This window comes from Diplotaxodon limnothrissa, linkage group LG23 (assembly GCF_057381915.1).
Source record: "Diplotaxodon limnothrissa isolate DT_005_m linkage group LG23, D_limnothrissa_male_GT1.1, whole genome shotgun sequence".
Classification (NCBI taxonomy): Eukaryota; Metazoa; Chordata; class Actinopteri; order Cichliformes; family Cichlidae; genus Diplotaxodon; species Diplotaxodon limnothrissa.
The window spans coordinates 47,913,951-47,934,943 of record NC_140617.1 but is presented as its reverse complement, the minus strand read 5'-3'; the positions used below and the strand labels follow the sequence as shown (position 1 = coordinate 47,934,943).

Below are 20,993 nucleotides of genomic sequence, written 5' to 3'. Positions count from 1 at the left end.
TATATTTAAATGTTCATTTGCTATTTATCTAGGGATTGAAGAGTAACGCAATTTCTATTCTCTGTATGTCCTGTACATGTGGCAGAATCGACAAATAAAGTTGACTTTGACTTTGACTTTGAATCGTTCTCAATCAACTTTCTTGTTGATTAAGAGCGCTGGTACTCCTTCTTTTTTCTTTTTTGCCTGTCCTGTCTGGCAGTGAAGCAATCAGAATTGTTGTCTGAAGGCCAAAAAATGTACAACAGAATGGGACAAGTGGACCATTATGGCCTTTGCTGTGAGTCCTTAGGTAGAGTAGAAGAGCAGTATAAAAGAACCAGTCCATTTACCATTACTGCTCTGATCTCTGTGGCAGAGGCATACTTTGACCAATCTCCTCTCAGTTCTTCACCTCTTAAAACTAGCAGCTAAACACAAACTATTAATAAACGGGAAATGTTTTAGTTAACAGCAGCTATTTCTTTCAGAAGCAATGAAGCAAATTAGCATAAAGTGCTAAATCTCTAAGAAAAACTAAGCAGTCTAGAGGGCCTGAGCCTCTGCAAAGATGGCTGAAAAGGGACAATCTACGTCCCGCTACATGGGCACTGGGATCTGCAGAACTGACACACCTTAGTTATTTGCATTGCACATATTCAGCTCTTACTTCTGACTGACATCTGGTGGTGCTTTCTGGAAGACCAGCTCCACAGCTGAAGTCAGGTAGTTCACATCCCCCTGGTGTTCAGCCAGAGCCACCTGGAGAGCCTGAGGAGCAGCAGAGCGACAGACAGACAGTATGGTAAGTCCTAGTCTGTCCCATCTATTTACATACATATAAACCAGATGCTGTCAACTAATTTTTGCTCTAAGAAAACATAAACGTTAAGTTAATCAAACAAGGAACATCATTAATATTATATAATGTTCCTGTGCATACGGTCAATTTAAGCACTTTACAATAAATTAGTCACATTAGTCACTCAGTGCTCATGAATCATGTTTGCTAAATCTTTTGGCAGAAACGAAGGAAAACATGTCTCACAATGTGATGGAGCCAAAATGATTTGTTTCCTTATACAATTCTCAGTGGGAAGGGAAAGAACAATTAATAGAGAGCATAGGCTCACTCCAAACGTGGCTACTGCATTAACATTTAGTAACAGAAAGCTTTTTGTAGATTTACAATTTGTTTTCTGCCATGAAAAATGAATTTCAGCTGAATAAGTGACAATGTTTCTGGTGCACTTAAGATTGGAGGTGGAAAGTGGAAGACCAAGGTGGCTCAGAGGCTTAGATTAGCTCATTTTGAGAACAGCCCCTGGACAGGTCAGCTCTCAGTTTTAAGCCCAGGATGAGAAGAAAGACAAGAAGCAAAGCAGGAGAGAAGCAGGAAGCCAACGGCAAAGCCCCCATACAGGTCAAACAACCCGTGTTCTAGTGGATATATCCCAAACTTCATTTTCTTCCATCATATAAAACATACACTATATACAAGTAATTTCTTCTTCCCCAATTTCCTGATTGGGGAACATCCATAAATTACCACTACTTACCACCCACTACATCAAAATCCCAAAATCAGTCATGACATTTAATAACACCAAAATCAGTGATGAGGGAATCCTGCAATCCCGACTTTAATCATTTCAACTAGCTGCGCATAATAATGCTCATCTCTCTTCAAGCTGTCATTTAACTCAACACAATAAGGTTGTTTTTAATATTGTCTCAAGTTTTATTTTTCAGTGGGAGAAGAGTTAAATTTCCACATGACAGCAGCACTCATCTGGATGCTGTTATCTGCAGAGAGCAGACATGTACATGTGTGGAATTCCTGTCTTTATATATGAGAAGAAGGACACAGAAGATGAATTTCTCTGTATAATTATCTATCCATTCTTTAGCCTATTCCAGCTCATTCGCATTTGTACCTATGGGCAATTTAGAATCACCAGTGCATGTCTTTGGACTGTGGGATAAAGAACCCATGCAGAAACACGCAAACTCTGCACAAACAAAGCCGGCACAGATGTAGTATATCGAACCCAGGACTTTCTTGCTGTGAGACAACAGAGCTAACCACCTCACCACAGTGCTGCTCTATCTATAATTACCTTTAATTTCAGCCTACAAGGCCTGATCTCTCTGTTATTCTACATTAAAGTTATCAAGCTTACAAAGCGCTGAGTGCATGCACACGTCAGCTGAACATAAGCAACTCAGGCCTGCAGGGAAAGTCAAAGAGGCTCATGAGCATAAATCTATGTAATAAATTTGTAAATTTATGATATGCAGATTCAACATTTAAACTTTACTTGTCACATAATCTATATGAATGCAAATTACATGTTAGTTTATATGTAGCAAAAGTAGGTAATATTTTAGTTAAAGTAAGAAGTAACGAGGACAGCTGTCTTTATCAATGCCAGTTGACTTTTTAAACACTCGGAGTAATTGAAACGCTGAACATCTGAACATGACTATGGGCATACATCAACAACGTCCTTTTAATCTGCTGCATGCTTATGATCACTATGGCTCCACTGGCAGATCGACAACATCCAAGACGGGCCCTCACTGAGTCTGACCCTCCCTCCTGTCTCATTGCAGGCTTATTTAAAGTCCAAACATCTATCCAATTCACTTCAATTTTATTTATATAGCCCCAAACCAAACGTGCTGTTAGATAATCTCTCAGTGTATTTATGGGTCACATATGTTTGATCTTGATCAGCTTCTTCAATAAGAAAAGTTGAAGGGAGACTTAAAGCTACGATTAACATTTTACTTTAGTCCACCAAATAAAAATGGTAAGTGGCCTGTATTTATATAGCGCTTTACTAGACGAACTCCCAACTCTTGAGCCACGATCGCCCCATAGTGTATCATTTCCAAACCTCTGCCATCTTCTCATTTAGCCGGACGTGACCACATCGCATCTGCCTTCAGGGAGATGCTGTAAATAGAATTCCTTTTCTAGCCATCAACATAGAGCTGACATCTAAGTCCTATTAAAGGTCAAATAGATAACATCCATGTAATGTAGCAGTGAATTATGGTCAATTTATAATGTCAGTCAAACAAAACATTGGCCTGCTTCTCACTTCAACAGTAGTTAAAAGCCATCGTTAGAACTGTGCGTATGTGTGTGTGGGAACAAACCTGATTGTCCTTTAGTCGCTGCTCCATGATTGAATATTCTGTAACAGCTGTTGATGGAATGGCCAGCTTGGCTTCACACTGTTGTAACCATGACAACAATGTTGATATTGTTTCCCTATAGCGAGCTGGGGGCAAACTCTCCAAAACTGAAGACAGACAAGAAAAAGATGAAAGAAAAGCGATATCTCAGAGAAGTCTGTGCAGTGGTGTAAAGCAGGCTGCCACTGGATTCTAGAGACATGCTCGCTGGAGTGACCAATCGCACTTCTCTGGCTTGCAATTTGATGGACAAGTATGGGTTTGGCATAAAGCTGCATTGTTTCAGCCAGAGTCAGTACAAAAGTGACATTCACTGTATCTATGCTTTGAAGTGCTCGGGGTTAATATCTTGCCCCAGGACAAACTAGGAGGAGCCAGGGATTGACCTTCCAACCTTCCGATCAGTAGATGCCGTGCTGTACCTCCTGAGCTACAGCCACCCTAACGTTACAGTGAGTAGTTAGCATGTGCTCATTTGAGAGGATGTGTAACCATGGTGTTCACTCACACAGATTTGACTTTTCCAAGCTAAAAAACGTCCAGCATGTAGCAGCAGCTTATTTAAACCAAATATTAACCCTCAGAGGCTACTGAGTAGTGTCTGTAACTGGTAAACCTACGCTTTCTAGTACAGGGAAGACAAACTGTTCTGTTTATTTATAGAAAGAAATGTTAGTTTAATTTGAAAAAACAAAAACAAAAAAACGCAGGAATACAGAGGAGGCCCAGTCTTAGTTTTCCACTGGTACTTGAACGCAGCTCATATTTCTGAGGATCTATATGAAGCTGACAGTGTCAATTTAAAAAAACATATTTGTGTAGTAGCATTTAATTTAAACACAAAATAAGTCTGCTTACCTCCTGAGCAGGAGGGAGAGCAGGTGCTGCAGATGTGGTCATCAATGTGTGTGAATGTTAACTAGAAAGCTCTTAGGTGTAGAAAAAAGTGCTTGTATTAATACGTGTATGAATGAGTGAATAAGGCGTTGCACAGAGCACTTTGAGTGATCAAGCTGAGTAGAAAAGCATTAAATCCGAAATAAATAAATAAAATCTGATCCATATATCATTTACTTTGTCTCTGCTAGTTACTGGAATTAAATAAGAATTCCCTTCCAGATCAGTCAGCTGGAAAAGTCTTCATATATAACAAGCCAGGATAGTGTCATTACTGATAAAAGTGACATGAACATGTTGTTAAAAAGCTTCTAGAATTTAGAATTGTAGTAATGACCATGACGTAACTAACACGCTGACCTGAGAGCACCTACTCAGACACGGGGGACACAAAGTGTAAACCAGGTTAATAATATCTCACCAAGTTGTAGGTGCTTCTCTCTAGCCCTCAGATCCTCCAGGACCTTGTGGTAGTGTTCTTTGAAGGCATTGAGGTCAACATCCAGGAATGCTGCAGGGTCCTCGTCCCCTTCTTTCTCTTCCTTCAGCTCTTTGAGCCTCTTATCCAGGAGGTGCACCTGGGGCTGCAGTGAGGACAGCCGAGCCACCTCTTCCTATTTGGGGGGAGGAAGAGTGTTACAGAGTATTAGTTGTATAGACACGTCCAATAATCAATACAGAGTAAAAAGCTGAGTGTTTTCATTTCCACCCTATTAACCTTATACTCGATTAGTCTTATTTTACACAAGTACTTAAATATAGCCCCCCCCCCCCCCCCCGCCCCAATACTAATGAACAGGAAGCCAAACAGAGAGTTGGACGAGTTCAGCATCATTGAAATATGACTGTGAAACAAAGAGAACAAGCATCACATGAATAATGTGAACAATTTTATGTACCTTTAAACCTGGAACAGTGTGTTTCATCAGCATTGCTGACTGAATGAAAGCTTGGCATATTTTAAAAGAATCAGATTGAAGCTCTCTTCCTCCCCGTACGGTAATTTCTCTGCCTTCATATTTTGTCCAGACATGCTCTTACTTTGAAAGTTCCTACTGCCCCATTTCTCTCTTCCTCTCTTTATGCCGGTGGCGCCTGTCTCTGTTTCTGTCCTGTCTTTCACTTCAGTTGTGCCTCTCTGTCTTTTATTTATTCAGTTTGGTTTTGCTTCTTCTGTTGTGTAGATGTTGACAAAAAACTGCCACACAAAGCCCGTGTTTTGTGTTGCAATCCGAGTTCCTGCGTTTTAAGAAGCTCAGGCCTTTATAAACACATCTGGTTAGGAGCAGGGGGTTTGTCTGGCAAAATACATAAGTAAAGGCAGTTTGTAGCTCTCACTGCATTACTTTTATACAAAAAAACCTTTTAAACGTGACAATTCTGTTAATTCTGATGGAGGTTTATTTACTGTCAAAGACAGGACAACATTTTCAGAACGTGTAATAATGTATCAAAAGCATGAGTACACTTTGTGTTCTGAGTCAACTGAATTATTAAACAGACTTTTTTAATTAATAAGTGCAAATATATTATCCATAAAAAGAACAAAAAAGTACTCACAGCAAAGTGCTATGCAAAACAGGTGCATGAAATACAGAAAGTCAAACAAAGCCGAATGAATGAATATGTCAAAATGGAAAGAAACAGAAACTTCTGAGATTTCTAACACAAAACAAAAACCATTTAAAAACATGAGGTGAAAAACTCTACGATGACACACTGCAGTAAAGTAACCGCATGTGCTGTTTACCAACGTAAACTTTGGATTCAAGTGGCAGATAGTGACCAAAGTCAGGACTCGCTCACCCGACATCGGTCCAGTTGCACTTTGAGTGGTTCTGGTTCAGATGCCAGCGGGGGCTGAACTTTGAGCCAGTTCTCACTGCTGTCCACTGCCTGCTCACACTGCTCATACAAGCTGTAGAAGGCCAGTACCTGCAGGACACACAGAGGACAAAATAAGCAAACACCCACACATTATTATCTTTTTAGTCTGCAGTAGAGAGAATGACCAGACTGGGTTGCGTTTACTCACACCTGTGATTTTTTATATGTGCTCTCCTTATTGTATTGTGAAGAATATGTAACATATGGTTCTATACCAAGTTAAATTGAAAATTTTCCCATACACTGAAGGCCTGGGTATAATGTGCACTCAGATGTGTGTACCTTTGTTTGATAGGACAGCCATGCCAGTCTTTCTCCCAGCAGGGTGCAGAATCCTGCCCAGCGCTGGTTAAGCTGTTCTGCTGCCTGGGCAATGTCTTCGGCACGACTCCCCTCTGGAGTAAGGGGGCAGGGTTAGGTGGTAGTGATGGGAGGATCAGAAAGAGAAAGAGTTGGCTGTCACACACACAGACATAGAGTAAATACCGCATAACAGTTCACATAAGCATGATAACTGCAGACAAGAGTGCAGGTGAGAGGTGAGCCTCTGGCCTGTAACAGTCTGCTGCTAACAGAAACACAGCGCTGTGCTACTAACTGGTATATTTAATGTGAACAGATATTAACGTTGAATGAATGAAATCTGTTCATACAAAGAGTTTCATCTCCAAAAGAGTAAACTGAACCATGTTGGCTATATTATATTTGCACCTGGAAATGACAGCATCAGGCTTGCAACTCTGACATGGAATCATGTCTTCATTATACTCCATGATGTCATACCAGGTAACTGTACTTTCCATAGCAGTTTGCATCTGAATACAGCAGCCTACAGTAAATGTGTTTATTTCATTCCTCTCCTGTTATACCCCAATTACAATTCTAGTTGGTGTTTTGTTCTTTCTATTTTTCGTGAATAACCTGCATTTAGTAGGCGATAACTGTCAGGAACAGATCAATTGAATTCAGTCACTTATGAAGAAGACCAATTTTATTGACTTCATCTTCACTTCATTGGGTGGTTGTGGATCAGGTGGTAGAGCAGATCAGCTACTGATTGGAAGGTTTGTGGTTTGATCCTTGTCAATCCCAGTCTGCATGCAAACTATCCTTGGGGAAGATACTAACACCAAGTTGCTCTCCGACGCGTCTATTGGAGTGTGAATGTTGGTTAGATTGCACTTGAGTTTAGAAGTGCTTGTATGAGTGTGAATGAGGCATGTTGTATACAGTGCTTTGAGTATTTTGGGAGAGTAGAAAAGTGCCATATAAGAATCAGTCCATTTACCATTTCATCATCTGACAGCAAGAAAATTGTTTTTGTCAGACATCTGAATAAATTTGTTTAAATAAAATTAGAGTGCTTATTATGGCAAATGGACTAGTTCTTGTGTAGCATTTTCTACTCTACCTGAGCACTCAGAGATTTTGAATTACTTAATTCAAGGCAACATGTTAACCAGTACAGCTTGCATCCCATTTTATATAAACTTGGCACAAAAAATAAGGAAAGGCATATTGGTTAATTATTTCTTTGTTGTAACGACTCTTCTTTGTAATAAATCTTACAGCATGGAAAGCCTGCTTATTTCTCCTTCGAAACTGTGCCACATTTGTAAGGAAAACGCATTTATGGGTTGGTAGTAGTCTGGAGGCAGTCTCTGACAACTCTGTGGCAGTAAGTGTCATCTTGAGGAGGATGCCAGTGGTTGCAGAATCTGAGGGATGGCATTCCTTTCTTCAACTAGCATTTGTCACAACCACATGGGGTACCAGAAGATCAAAACATGCGTAGATTAAGCTGTGTGCCACTGGCAGAGAAGATTTGGCAAGTTTTTCAAGGGCGTAACCACACACTCAACTCTGCTGCTCAACCCACAAGTGCATTTTCCTTACAATTTAGGCAACATTAAAGAGAAAATACACAGATGTAGCTCTGGTCAGTAAGTTGTATAAAGTTCAGGAATGTTTTGTTTTAAGGTTAGGGAAAAAACAAAAGAACATTTAGTGTTTCTGTGTCACAAGGACAGAGTGAAGGACAGATGAGAAGTCTCTCTTTCTGTCCGTTTCTCCCTGTGAGTGAGTGTTTCTATGGAGACAAGTAGAGTGGGTGGGACAGGTGGAAGTGTTGCCATGGGAACAGACGAGGGGAGCATGCATGTCTGTGTATGCATGTGAATGAGTATGTAAGCGTGCAAGTTACCCTGCTCGACTAGGGCCTGTGCTGTGCGTGTGGCCTCCTGAAGCTTGCGGTACTTTTCTGGCCGCTCTCTTTCAATCGCCTGTGGCAAACAAACAGAGAGGCAGAGAGGATGGATGATGGACAAATCAATGTCCAATCTACAAAGCAGTATGAACCAGGTGTGCATCTTATTCTGCTGTCACACTTACGAAAACCTGTGCACGACTGGCCAGTTATTTAGAAAAGCATATATATTTTAAAAGTAATCTCCCAGACTGCTTTGAAGCTGATCTACTAATGAAAATAAAATTTAAATTGATGCCTATTGTTACTAAATATGAGAAATAAAACATATCAAGAGAAGTACTAGTTTTTATACCACAATATTTTTGGTCTCAATTCATTTATTACAGAACATGTCAGGTAACAGCAACATCATATCTAAAATAAAATCAGTGTGTTGGAGATTTTGGAAAAATAAATTTGAAGACATGAGTTCTGCTGCGGGTCAGAGTCAATATTACGATTACGATGAATAAAGTTTTTGGCTAAACAAAATCTGCGATTAGCGTAACTCAAAATCATAGCATGTAATGTGAAAACACTGTACAGTAGCATTTGTTGCCTTATATTATGACACACACAAGAATGATTCTTCATGAATGAAGTATGTTTTTATTGATTAATTCATTATTATCATAAAAGACAAAACAAACAAAGAAACTACATAAGTTAGGTAACCTAATATTAACTTGGTGGAAGCTACTGTAGCTAAACCCAGTGATGTCATCTGCATTTAAAACACTCAAATACACATTTTTATGAATGTGTTGTGAAACAACATTATGTTACCGTTTCTATCAGCATATAATAATAATAATAATAATAATAATAATAATAATAATAATAATAATAATAATAATAATTATTATTATTATTATTATTATTATTATTATTTAATATTAGTAGTCCATTTATTTAATTCTAAAAACCAGCAATAAACAACGTAATCATAAAAAAGAGTAAAACAGTGAAATTTGGATTATTAAACATTAGGACTCTCTCTCAAAGTTCTGCTTCTTCACCCTTTTTCAGCAGAATTTTGAGCTTCTCGGCCTGTTTACAGCAGAATTTTCAGTATCTTCATCTCTTTTTAGAAGAAACTTCAACAAGTTCATCTCTTTCCAGCAGAAAGATCAGCTTTTTCCACCTCTTTTCAGCACAAATCTCAGCCTTGTCTGCGCTTTTCAGCAGAACCTTCAGTTTCTTCACCTCTTTTCAGTACAATTTTCAGTTTCCTCATCTCTTTTCAGTCACCTGAGAACCAGTTTGACTCAGTGAAATGAGCAGCTGCCTTGAGACCAGGTAGCGCAGGTTCAAACCCTTCTACACAGTGTTTTCAGCAGATAGTTCTCCTTCATCTGCTGTTTTCAGATCGCATAACATGGCATTCACACTGCATTTTCACAGGAAATGCAACTTTTTCTAGTTATTCTAGTTACTCCCTTTTTTTGCTGCTTAACTACTCCCTCAGTTTTCATCCAATTTTCACCATTCAAATTTTAACCTGTTCCGCTCTTTCTGTTTATGACTGCTATATCTTTTGGTGGTCATAACCTTTATACCTTGTGAAATACTAAGCTTTTTATGCCATTTTTTTGGCCCATTTTGATGACTAGGACCACACTAGAAAACGTTTCATTTCCTGCGAAAATGCAGTGTGAATGCCTCATATTGGAATCTGCTGAAAACAACTGAAAAAGCAGAATTATCTGCTGAAAAGAGATGTAGAAGCGGAAGTGCTTGCTGAAGATGGCTGTATGTGAAATGGTACACTGAAGAGTGTCAAGAATGCAGAGTGGAGGCAAGCAGGAAGATGTGTGGAAACCGTCACACGTAGGATTCGATCCTTTACCAACGGGTCTCACGGCAGCTGCTTATCCCACTGAGCCAAAGAGGCTGAAATTTGTGCTGAAAAGAGCAGAAGAAGCTGAAAATTGTGCTAAGAAGAGGTCACAAAGCTGAAAATTGTACTGAAAAGAGGTGAATCAGCAGAATTTCTGCTGAAAAGAGGTAAAGAAGCTGGAATTTGTGTGGAAAAGAGCTTAAACAGTTGAAGTGTTAACTGAAGAAAATGTTGCCATAAAATGTTTACATTCACTTAGACTCTTTTTCTCCAATTGATCTTTCTGAGTTAACTTCAATAATTATTTCCTCCAACCCATCAACGTGTCTTTTAGACCCCATTCCTACAAAACTGCTCAAAGAAGTCCTGCCATTAATTAATGCTTCAATCTTAAATCTTATCACCCTGTCTCTAATAATCAGCTATGTAGCACAGGCCCTCAATCTGGCTGTAGTTAAAATTCAGATAAAACTGAGGTTATTGTACTGAAAATCTTAGAAATATGGTATCTAACCACCATATTCTTACTGTGGATGGCCTCCAGGAATCTTGGAGTCATTTCTGACCAGGACATGTCCTTCAATGCACATATTAAACAAATATGTAGGACTGCCTTCTTCCATATGTGCAACATCTCTAAAATTAGAAATATCCTGTCTTATTACTTCCAGGCTGGACTACTTTAAATCATTATTATCAGGATGTCCTAAAAAACCCCTGAAAATCCTTCAGCTAATCCAAAATGCTGCAGTAAGAGTCCTGACAGGGACTAGAAAGAGAGAGCAGATTTCTCCTGTATTGGCTTCCCTCATTGGCTCCCTGTTAAATCCAGAATTCAAAATCCTGCTCAGTCTCCGAGTCCTGCGTTTGGATGCTCATCTCCGCCTGCCCGTACACAGAGCCCTGACAAATCGTACTCGTTATTAATCTCTGTCTCTCTCCTGTCTTCCTTCTCTCACCCCAACCAGTTGCAGCAGATGGCCCCGCCCCTCCCAGAGCCTGGTTGTGCTGGTTGGAGGTTTCTTCCTGTTAAAAGGGAGTTTTTCCTTCCCACTGTCGTCAAAGTGCTTGCTCATAGGAGGTCATATGATTGTTGGGGTTTTCTCTGTATGTATGACTGTAGGGTCTACCTTACAATATAAAGCGCCTTGAGGTGACTGTTGTTGTGATTTGGCGCTGTACAAATAAAATTGAATTGAACTGAATTCTGTTTGTCCATATCACGGTTGGGCTGGAGTCTATCTCAGCTATTATAAGATGAGAGGCAGGGGTACACCGCAGAGCTAACACAAAGCACTAGCTGGTAAACATTGTGCAGCATTTAGTGGCTAAAAGTGAGCTGTAAGTTTTAGCACATCACATATGCTGTATCGATAATAGACAGATCACCACTGAACTTTTAGGCTGTACATACACAGAGAGCCTTTAAACCAACCAAAAAAAATAAAACACAATCACAAAGAATTTCTAAATATGTACACACTATCAGTTTTAGAAAACCCCATTTTTTCCAGTTTTTTATTAAAAATTATGCAGTTTAATATCACATCGCACTCTGAAATGAAAGCATAGTACAAATAAGTAATTGGAGTTAAAAAAACAAGGAATCAGTTTATAAATGTATTCTAAACGTTTGACTCATCAGTAGCCACCTTTGGCAGATATAACAGCTGAACACAGATATGGCATTCTGCTACAGATACGGGAGAATATTTGATTTCTATTGTAGAAAGAAGTCCCCATAAATGTGGACCTTGTAGGTTGCTTTGCTCTTCTGTCCAGTTCATCCCAAACCAGCTCGGCGGGGTTTCAGTCTGGAGACTGTGCTGGACACTCCATGTTTTCAAGCTCACCATCTTGTTCTTTTTCCTGAGGTAGTTCTGGCACAGCTTGGACTGATGTTTTGGGTCATTATCTTGCTGTAGGATGAACCCCTGACCAACTAGCCTCATACCAGAAGATATTGCATGGTGCTGCTGAATGCTGTGGTAGTCGTTTTGGTTCAGGGGGCCTCTCACTCTGTACAAGTCACTGACCCTGGATCCAGCAAAACAGCTCCAGACCATCACATTTCCTCTTCAGGATGTCACACACTGTGGAACCATCCTTTCACCTACTCAACGACGTACAAAGATCCTGCATCCTGAACCGAAGATTTGAAATTTTGATTCATCAGTCCATAAAACCTTCTTCCAGTCTTCATGAGTACAATGGTGGTGTTTCATGGCCCAGACGAGCCTCTTTGTCTTATTCTGGCTTTCTTGCTGCCACTCGTCCTGTCAAACCTGCAGCTTGAAGTTTTCTCTTCACAGCTAAAACTGAGACTTTCTCACTACGACCACTATGAAGCTGCTTGAAGCTGTTGTCCTGTGAGCCGCCGTCACACAGCTGTTAACTCTCAGAAACTTGTCCTCTGATTCAGTCGTGTCTTTGGGTCTGCAGACCTCCTGCTGTCACAGTTTCTGAGCCTTTGATGCTGAAGGAAACTGGACTCACTGACACCTTGACTTTCTTTGCAGTTTCTCTGTAGGACAGGCCGACATTTACAAGTTTTATGATGGTCTGTCTCTCTTCAATTGTTTTTTCTCACCATGTTTGTACCAACACACTACTTTTTGCAGTACAATGTTGTTCAACTGATGCTCACCAGGGTATGGTACCACCGTGTGTTCCAACACTGCTTTTGCAGACAGAGACGGTTGGAAGTAATCCACAAAGTTGGAACAGCTGTAGGAATTAGTAGCACCAGCTTTCAAGGCTTGATTTGCCTCCATTGCTGCAGAACAGCTTTAAATTGTTAACCCATTTTCCCTGAACTATGCAAGAAACATCTCCTGGATGCACTGGCACGCATCTTCAGTTATGTATCCTGGGGTCATCAGGTATTTCGGGTCTCGCAACATAATACACCCTCGCCCAGGCGACCCAGTCAGGGGTGATCGAGCCCTGACTTGCGTACCAGTAGCTACCCATGGATCAGCCCTCTTAATCCACAGCCATCTTGTGGCTTTCTCTGCCGCTTCACTCACAACCTGGATGGTCCTCTTCTTGGCAGCCCCAGCCACACCCAGCCGGCCAAGGACTTTGCAGAGTGATTGTCCTGCAAAGCCCCTACAACCCACTTCTACGGGCTGATAGAATGTCTTCCAGCCCCTTCCCCTGCACTCCTGCACTAGGTCCTGGTACTTGGCACGTTTCCTCTCGTTGGCCTCCTTGATCCGCTCTTACCAGGGCACTGTGAGTTCATGCATTAGCAGATGTTTTGGGGCCTCAGAAATGTCTGGCCAGAGGGATGTTTTTTACAATGTGCTGTGGGAAGTTTAGCTGTTTACCCAGGTCAGCCTGTAGCTCCCAATCAGAGGCTGTGTTGAGGAGGCCGGTTGTTAAATGTGGGCGCACCTGGGGTTTCTCTCTAGCCTTAATGAAAGAGATTGCCTTCTTTGGAGCGCGATGGTGTTCACTGGTGCTGATTGCTGAGGCAATCTTCTCAGGTACTACTCTGAGCATCTGGTCGTGTCGCCAACGATACCGACCATCGGCCAGGGTCTTTGGGCAGCTGCTGAGGAGGCGTTCTAGGGTGCCTCTTCCAGAGCACAGGGAACAGGCAGGTGTCTCGCTCTTTCCCTACACATGGAGATTTACTGGGCTTGGCAGAATGTTGTATACTGCCTGCATGATGTTTGCCCAGGTGACCTTGCGCTGCAAGGTACTCTCCCACCGTGTTCATGCTCCCTGCCGCCTGAGTCCTGTGGCCCTGCTTATTTGCTCGTCACCTGCGCGGACCTCTTAATCGAGTAGCTGGTGTCTCTCCTTTCTCTGTGCCCTGCTGACCTGGGCCTTTGGGAAGTACCCCAAGCCTGCTTCCCCTGTTGCTAAGACAGGGGGGGTGTCTTCTGCCTGACCAGTTTCTTTTGCCTTAGGCGTGACTCTGCCACCTCAACTGCCTTCTCGGCCTTCCACTTTCTTCCTGTCCTTACCTTGACGCCTGCTGATGTCACCTTGCCGTCTTTGGAATCTCTATACTGTGGGGCGTCTTGCCCCATACAAGGCACTACTGGTGAGGCTGAGGGGAAGACCCAGCCACTTACGAAGAAAGCCACTGATCTTCCTTTCAAGGGATTCCACATTAGTTATTGGAACTGTGCAGACAAGCAGAGGCCACAGGATTCGTGGGAGGATGTGCTGGTAGATCCGGGCTTTAAATCTTCCAGGCAGGCTGGACTTATACACCTTAGTGAGCCACGCTCCCAGCTCCTCATTTGCCTTCTAGATGGCAGCAGAGCACTGCAAAAGGCTTTTTTGAATAATTCTGAAATGTACATTATTTTTCAGTTTTGGGTAACCTTACCTTTATTTTTAATTTCTGGCAGTTCACCAGTTACCTTTGCACAATTTCAAGCTGTTCATTGGACTTGAATGACTTGAATTACAATAAACTGTAAAAATGAGGGTGTTCTAAAACTTTTGACTGGTAGTGTAGTTCTAAGTGATAGATGAAAGAATAAGGATAATTAATGTGCACTGATTTATTGCTCAGGAATTAGTAAAGAACAAAAAATGTGACTATGGACTTAATACATCATGTTTATCAAGTGTTTGCAAGCAGCCCTGCAAAGGTTAAACTGTTGTCAGTGTTGTGTTTATAAAATGTTTTTCTTTACACTTAGTTGCCAAAAATATCAAATTAAAACAATGTAAACAACAAACTTGGATACTTTGTGTAGCTTTCAAATCCAAATGCCTACTGGTAAAATGTAAAGTTTGAACCAGATTAACATACTAACCAAAATTACAAAATATATGTTTGTTTGGGTATGCTGCTGACGTCGACTGAGAAAATTGTCAGGCGGTGGAAGGAATACTTCGAGGACCTCCTTAATCCCACTGACACGTCTTCCGAGGAGGAAGCAGAGTCTGGGGATGAGGGGAATGACCCGCCAATTTCCGGGGGCGAGGTCACTGAGGCAGTTAAACAACTCCTTGGTGGCAGAGCCCCTGGTGTTGATGAGGTCCGCCCCGAGTTCCTGAAGGCTCTGGACGTTGTAGGGCTGTCCTGGTTGACACGCCTCTACAATGTTGCGTGGAGATCAGGGGCAGTACCTGTGGACTGGCAGACCGGGGTGGTGGTCCCCATCTTTAAGAAGGGGGACCGGAGGGTGTGTTCCAACTACAGGGGGATCACACTCCTCAGCCTCCCTGGGAAAGTCTATGCCAGGGTGCTGGAAAGGAGAGTTCGTCCGTTAGTCGAACCGCTGATTCAGGAGGAACAATGCGGTTTTCGTCCTGGTCACGGAACACTGGACCAGCTCTTTATCCTCCCCAGGATACTTGAGGGTGCATGGGAGTTTGCCCAACCAGTCTACATGTGTTTTGTGGACTTGGAGAAGGCATTCGACCGTGTCCCTCGGGGTGTCCTGTGGGAGGTGTTGCGGGAATATGGGGTGTCTGGCCCATTGCTACGGGCCATTCGATCCCTATACAACCGTTGCAAGAGCTTGGTTCGCATTGCCGGCAATAAGTCGGACTTGTTCCTGGTGGGTGATGGGCTCCGCCAGGGCTGCCCTTTGTCTCCGGTTCTGTTCATAATTTTTATGGACAGGATTTCTAGGCACAGCCAAGTGGCGGAGGGCTTTCGCTTTGGTGGCCTCAGAATCTCATCTCTGATTTTTGGGGATGATGTGGTTCTGTTGGCTTCATTGGGTGAAGGCCTCCAGCTCGCACTGGAACGGTTCGCAGCCGAGTGTGAAGCAGCGGGAATGAGGATCAGCACCTCCAAATCTGAGGCCATGGTTCTCAGCCGGAAAAGGGTGGAGTGCCCACTCCGGGTCGGGGATGAGTTCCTGCCCCAAGTGGAGGAGTTCAAGTATCTCGGGGTCTTGTTCGCGAGTGATGGGAGAAGGGAGCCGGAGATTGACAGACGGATTGGGGCTGCAGCTGCAGTAATGCGGACGCTGCACCGGTCCGTCGTGGTGAAGAGGGAGCTGAGTGTAAAAGCGAAGCTCTCAATTTACCGGTCGATCTACGTCCCTACCCTCACCTATGGCCACGAGCTGTGGGTAGTGACCGAAAGAACGAGATCGCGGATACAAGCGGCAGAAATGAGCTTCCTCCGAAGGGTGGCTGGCCTCTCCCTTAGAGATAGGGTGAGAAGTTCGGCCATCCGGGAGGGGCTCAGAGTAGAGCAGCTGCTGCTCCACATCGAAAGGAGCCAGCTGAGGTGGTTCGGGCATCTGACAAGGATGCCCCCTGGGCGCCTCCTGGGTGAGGTGTTCCAGGCATGTCCCACCGGGAGGAGGCCCCGGGGCAGACCCAGGACACGCTGGAGAGATTATATCTCTCGGCTGGCCTGGGAACGCCTTGGTATTCCCCCGGATAAGCTGGAGGAGGTGGCTGGGGAGAGGGAGGTCTGGGCCTCTTTGCTTAGGCTGCTGCCCCCGCGACCCGGCCCCGGATAAAGCGGATGAAGATGGATGGATGGATGGATGTTTGGGTATTTTTTAACTATCAAAGAAAAACAGGCTTTTTACCCTGTTTCCTCTTGTTTTGTTTCATCCTTATACAAAGCACTTAGAATACAAATGTTGTCAGCTGACACATATAAGTAAAGGGTCCAAAATGTCTGCAAAATGTCATCACACTCATTACTGACACTTTGCTGCATCTCATATGAGGTACATTATCATTGCCTTGTAAGCCCAGTTCAAAATGTCCCCTCAGGTATGACTGAAATGCTGAAATAACAAGATCCTATTGCACATTTAGATCATATATAAATGACACAGATCCACATATGCACATAAGACACAGACACACAATTTTTACCTGGACTTTGTCATGTAGCTCCTGAATACTGCTGTCTTTGCGTGTCACAGAGAATTCAGGGCTCTGCAGAATGGCTTCACCACGAGTCATATAGCTGTGGACTTCAGTGAAATCCACATCGAACCTGGCAATAGATGCAGACAAACACAAATGTGTTTTGTATTATAAGGCATCACACTGTGTTGAAGCACATAAGATAATGTGGTGGTGAAGTTCTATTAACACTACATTTACAAGATTGCATACAAGATGTCACATAGCAGCACTGTAGTAATGTATTTCATGTAATCATATAGGACCTAATTTCAGCTTCACACTCAAACAGTTAGTTATTACATATCATAGAGGGAGTTTACTATTATCCTGTAATATTTTAAATTCGGTGGAAATTATGAAATACCATTCAATTATGGAATGTTGGTGTTTGCAGATGTCTTCTGTGGAGAAAAACCTTTGTCAGCAACATAAATTTCATTGTCCTGAAAGGAAATAAGAACTGCCAACACATTGGAATTGATGTGCCGAGTGGAAAAACAATTCAGAACTGTAACATGTAACGTTTCTGGCTGACTGACAGCTGCCAGCTCTAATTACAATCCCACTGCAATGACCATGCAGGCCACACAAATGTCTGTGCTGAAAAGCTGAGAATTAAAGTGTGGACACTTTACATGTCTTGTCTTGAGATGACCAGTCATGATATATGCATAGAATAGAATAGAATAGAATTCAACTTTATTGTCATTGCACATGCACAGGTACAGGGCAACGAAATGCAGTTTGCATCCATCCAGAAGTGCTTTAGTGATATAGATATATTACAATATATATTAGCAATAATATAGATATGTGAGTATATTACAGAAATGGGTCTATTATGGTATGTTATAATGTACACGGTATGAAGTATGTTGTGAATATGCTATAACTATAAGTATGTACAGGCTGTAGTGAGTACAAGCTATGTACAGGATATGAACAGGATATAAATATGAAAAACTATACAGAATATGAAATAAATAACTTTACAGAAATCTGAGATATACAGCTATACAGAAATGGGAACTATGCAAGTTGTAAACAGTTGTAGGATTAAAGATTATCGAATGTACAGAATGATTATTTACACAGAGCTATACAGTAGTGCAGTTAAGATAAGTGAGATATGTAGATAGTTTCTACAGAGGCTATATAAAGTGCTAGTGGTTGTGAGTGGTGGTTCAGTCCATGTTATTATTGTGTGTTTGAGGGTACAGTTGTCCATTGTGGGTGTGTGTATGTTCAGTCCATATGTTAACGTGGGTCAGATGTCAGGAGGCAGAGTTCAGGAGTCTGACAGCTGTGGGGAAGAAGCTGTTCCGGTACCTGGTGGTCTTAGTCCGGAGGCTCCTGTAGCGCCTCCCAGAGGGCAGGAGGGTGAAGAGTCCATGTGATGGGTGACTGGGGTCTTTGATGATTTTCCCAGCCCTTTTCAGACACCGCTTCCTGTAGATGTCTTTTATGGCAGGAAGTGGTGCTCCGGCGATGCGCTGGGCAGTTTTCACGACCCTCTGCAACGCCTTCCGGTCCGAGGCAGAGCAGTTCCCGTACCAGACTGTTATACAGTTGGTCAGGATGCTCTCGATGGTGCAACGATAGAAGTTCACCAGGATGTCTGAGGACAGGTGGTTCTTCCTCAGAGTCCTCAAGAAGAAGAGGCGCTGATGAGCCTTCTTGACCAGCTTGGAGCAGTTGGTCGTCCAGGTGAGATCCTCGGAGATGTGGACTCCCAGGAACTTGAAGCTGCTCACACGCTCCACAGCCGTCCCCTTAATGTGGATGGGTGGATGTGGGTCAGCATTCCTCCTGTAGTCCACGATGAGCTCCTTGGTCTTCTCGGTGTTAAGCAGCAGGTTGTTTCTGTCGCACCACTCAGCCAGACGATCCACCTCCTCCCTGTAGGCGGCCTCATCGTTGTCACTGATGAGGCCAATCACCGTGGTGTCATCTGCAAACTTAATGATGGTGTTGGAACCATCAGCAGGTCTGCAGTCGTGGGTGAAGAGGGAGTAGAGGAAAGGGCTCATCACACAGCCTTGTGGTACACCGGTGTTCATTGTGATGGTAGATGAGCAGTGGTTATCCAGCCGGACATGTTGGGGGCGGTTGGTCAGGAAGTCCAGTAACCATTTGCAGATGAGGGAACTGATGCCCAGGTCTGTCAGTTTCCTGATGAGTTGTGAGGGGTGGATTGTATTGAATGCTGAACTGAAGTCTATAAACAGCATTCTGGCGTAGGTGTTGTTGTTGTCCAGGTGTGAGAGGACAGAGTGCAGTGCGATGGAGACTGCATCCTCTGTGCTCCTGTTCTGGCGGTATGCGAATTGGTGGGGGTCCAGGGTGGGGGGGAGACAGGATTTGAAGTGTGCTAGGACCAGCTGCTCTAAGCACTTAGTGATGATGGGGGTGAGTGCTACTGGGCGGTAATCATTGAGGCAAGATGGGTTGGAGTTTTTGGGTATCGGGACGATGGAGGTGGATTTGAAGCAGGCCGGTACCACAGCGTGGGCCAAGGACAGATTGAATATGTCTGTGAGCACTCCTGCAAGCTCCCCAGAACACGCTCTGAGAACACGCCCGGGGATGCCATCGGGGCCTGCAGCCTTGTGGACATTGATCCTGCTCAGCACCGCTCCTACATCGGTGGGGGAGAGAGTCAGAGGTTGGTGGTCTGGCGTCATGTCTGCTTTGGTTGTGGTTGTGGGGTTCCCTCGCTCAAAACGAGCATAAAAGTTGTTGAGCTCGTTGAGGAAGGAGACATCAGAGGATGCGGGGGAGGGTTTGGTGGTCCTGTAGTCTGTGATGGTCTGGAGTCCTTGCCACATGCGTCGGGGGTTGGAGTTGGAGAAGTGTTCTTCTACCTTCTTTTTGTAATGGTGTTTGGCTTTTTTGATGCCCTTCATAGTCGCACCTGCACACAAACCCCCTGTGATCAAAGGGGGTATGTGTTCTTCATAACTTCTTCACCTTGCTAAGAACACCTCTGCCAGGTCGGGCTAGGTAGCAACTGCTAGTTAGCTCTGTTTGCTAGCTTAAAGTTGGTGTTAGCCACCACTGCTCAGCTGGTGCGTCGGCTGCCCACGGAGCACTATATTCGAGTCTTCTTGTGCAGTGTTTTTGCTTTGCATTTTGATATGAATATCAAACCAAAGCAAGCAAAGCAGAACTCTTCTGTTTTGCCCTGTCCTCAGGGGTTTGGTTTCTCTTTGTACAACAAGGACCAGCACGCTACGTGCCCCGCCTGCCTGGGATCCAAAGTAATGTTTACCTGACTGTGCTCACGCATTGTAGCTGAGAATTACTCAGTGCTGTAGAAAACCCTTAAATTTTATTTTAACTTACATTTAACAAAATGCCTCAAAAATGACCAAAAAGGTTCACTGTTAAACTACCACTACAAAACGTCTAAGCTTGCTTTTCTACTTACTACAAGGTCGAGGAGAATTTTCAGAAACTTCTACTTGACTATTGGGAAAAGTTCAGTTTAAAGCTGCTTACTATTATAACCACCAAACCTAGATACTATGAGTATTCACAATATTTCATCACCTACCTGCTGAGATAAGAGAGTAAAAAGGGATGCATGTATCTGAACATTTAATAAAAGTTAGAAGGCATCTTGAAATGAATAATGCTCCAACGCTCACGTTTTCAAGTGTAGGAACATAAACACACCTTTTCCTGAGCTCAGAATCCACAACTACTTGTCTCTTCTTCTGTGGAGGTGGTGATTCTCGGGTCTGGCGGACAGCTGACATCTTCTCTCTTGTTGTCACTTTGGTTACAGTCGCAGTTACTGAGTGGGTTAGCTCAGAATGCTGGGCTGCACTGACAGCTGCCGAGAGCTGAATGTTAAAGGGAGAGCATAATACACTCAGGCAGACGGTTTAACATCAGGAGCTGAATTATACAGATGACAAATCCTCATTCTTGACAGGTGATAACTGATGGTTGGACATCATCTATCATACAAGGTCATGAGTACAGTGTTTTGCGGTATAAGTGTGGGTTCCAACAAGAGCTCTAGACTGAGTGTGTGTGTATGTAGGTGAGTGCACACTCAGACAGCTGTGG

The 20,993-nt window shown here is 43.1% G+C and overlaps 1 protein-coding gene across 4 annotated transcripts in view; it reads right to left on the bottom strand.

Moving 5' to 3' along the window:
• Positions 1-20,993, bottom strand: part of dmd (dystrophin) — a 305,560-nt gene that overhangs the window by 138,123 nt on the left and 146,444 nt on the right. For all 4 annotated transcript variants that reach the window (XM_085348560.1, XM_085348556.1, XM_085348558.1 and 1 more), the window contains 8 exons: positions 20,595-20,764; positions 16,881-17,004; positions 8,174-8,252; positions 6,253-6,365; positions 5,890-6,018; positions 4,505-4,697; positions 3,148-3,293; positions 650-750 (listed from right to left, as the gene is read on the bottom strand). In XM_085348560.1, the coding sequence (XP_085204686.1) occupies positions 650-750; positions 3,148-3,293; positions 4,505-4,697; positions 5,890-6,018; positions 6,253-6,365; positions 8,174-8,252; positions 16,881-17,004; positions 20,595-20,764 (1,055 nt within the window). The remainder of the gene's footprint in view (positions 1-649; positions 751-3,147; positions 3,294-4,504; positions 4,698-5,889; positions 6,019-6,252; positions 6,366-8,173; positions 8,253-16,880; positions 17,005-20,594; positions 20,765-20,993) is intronic.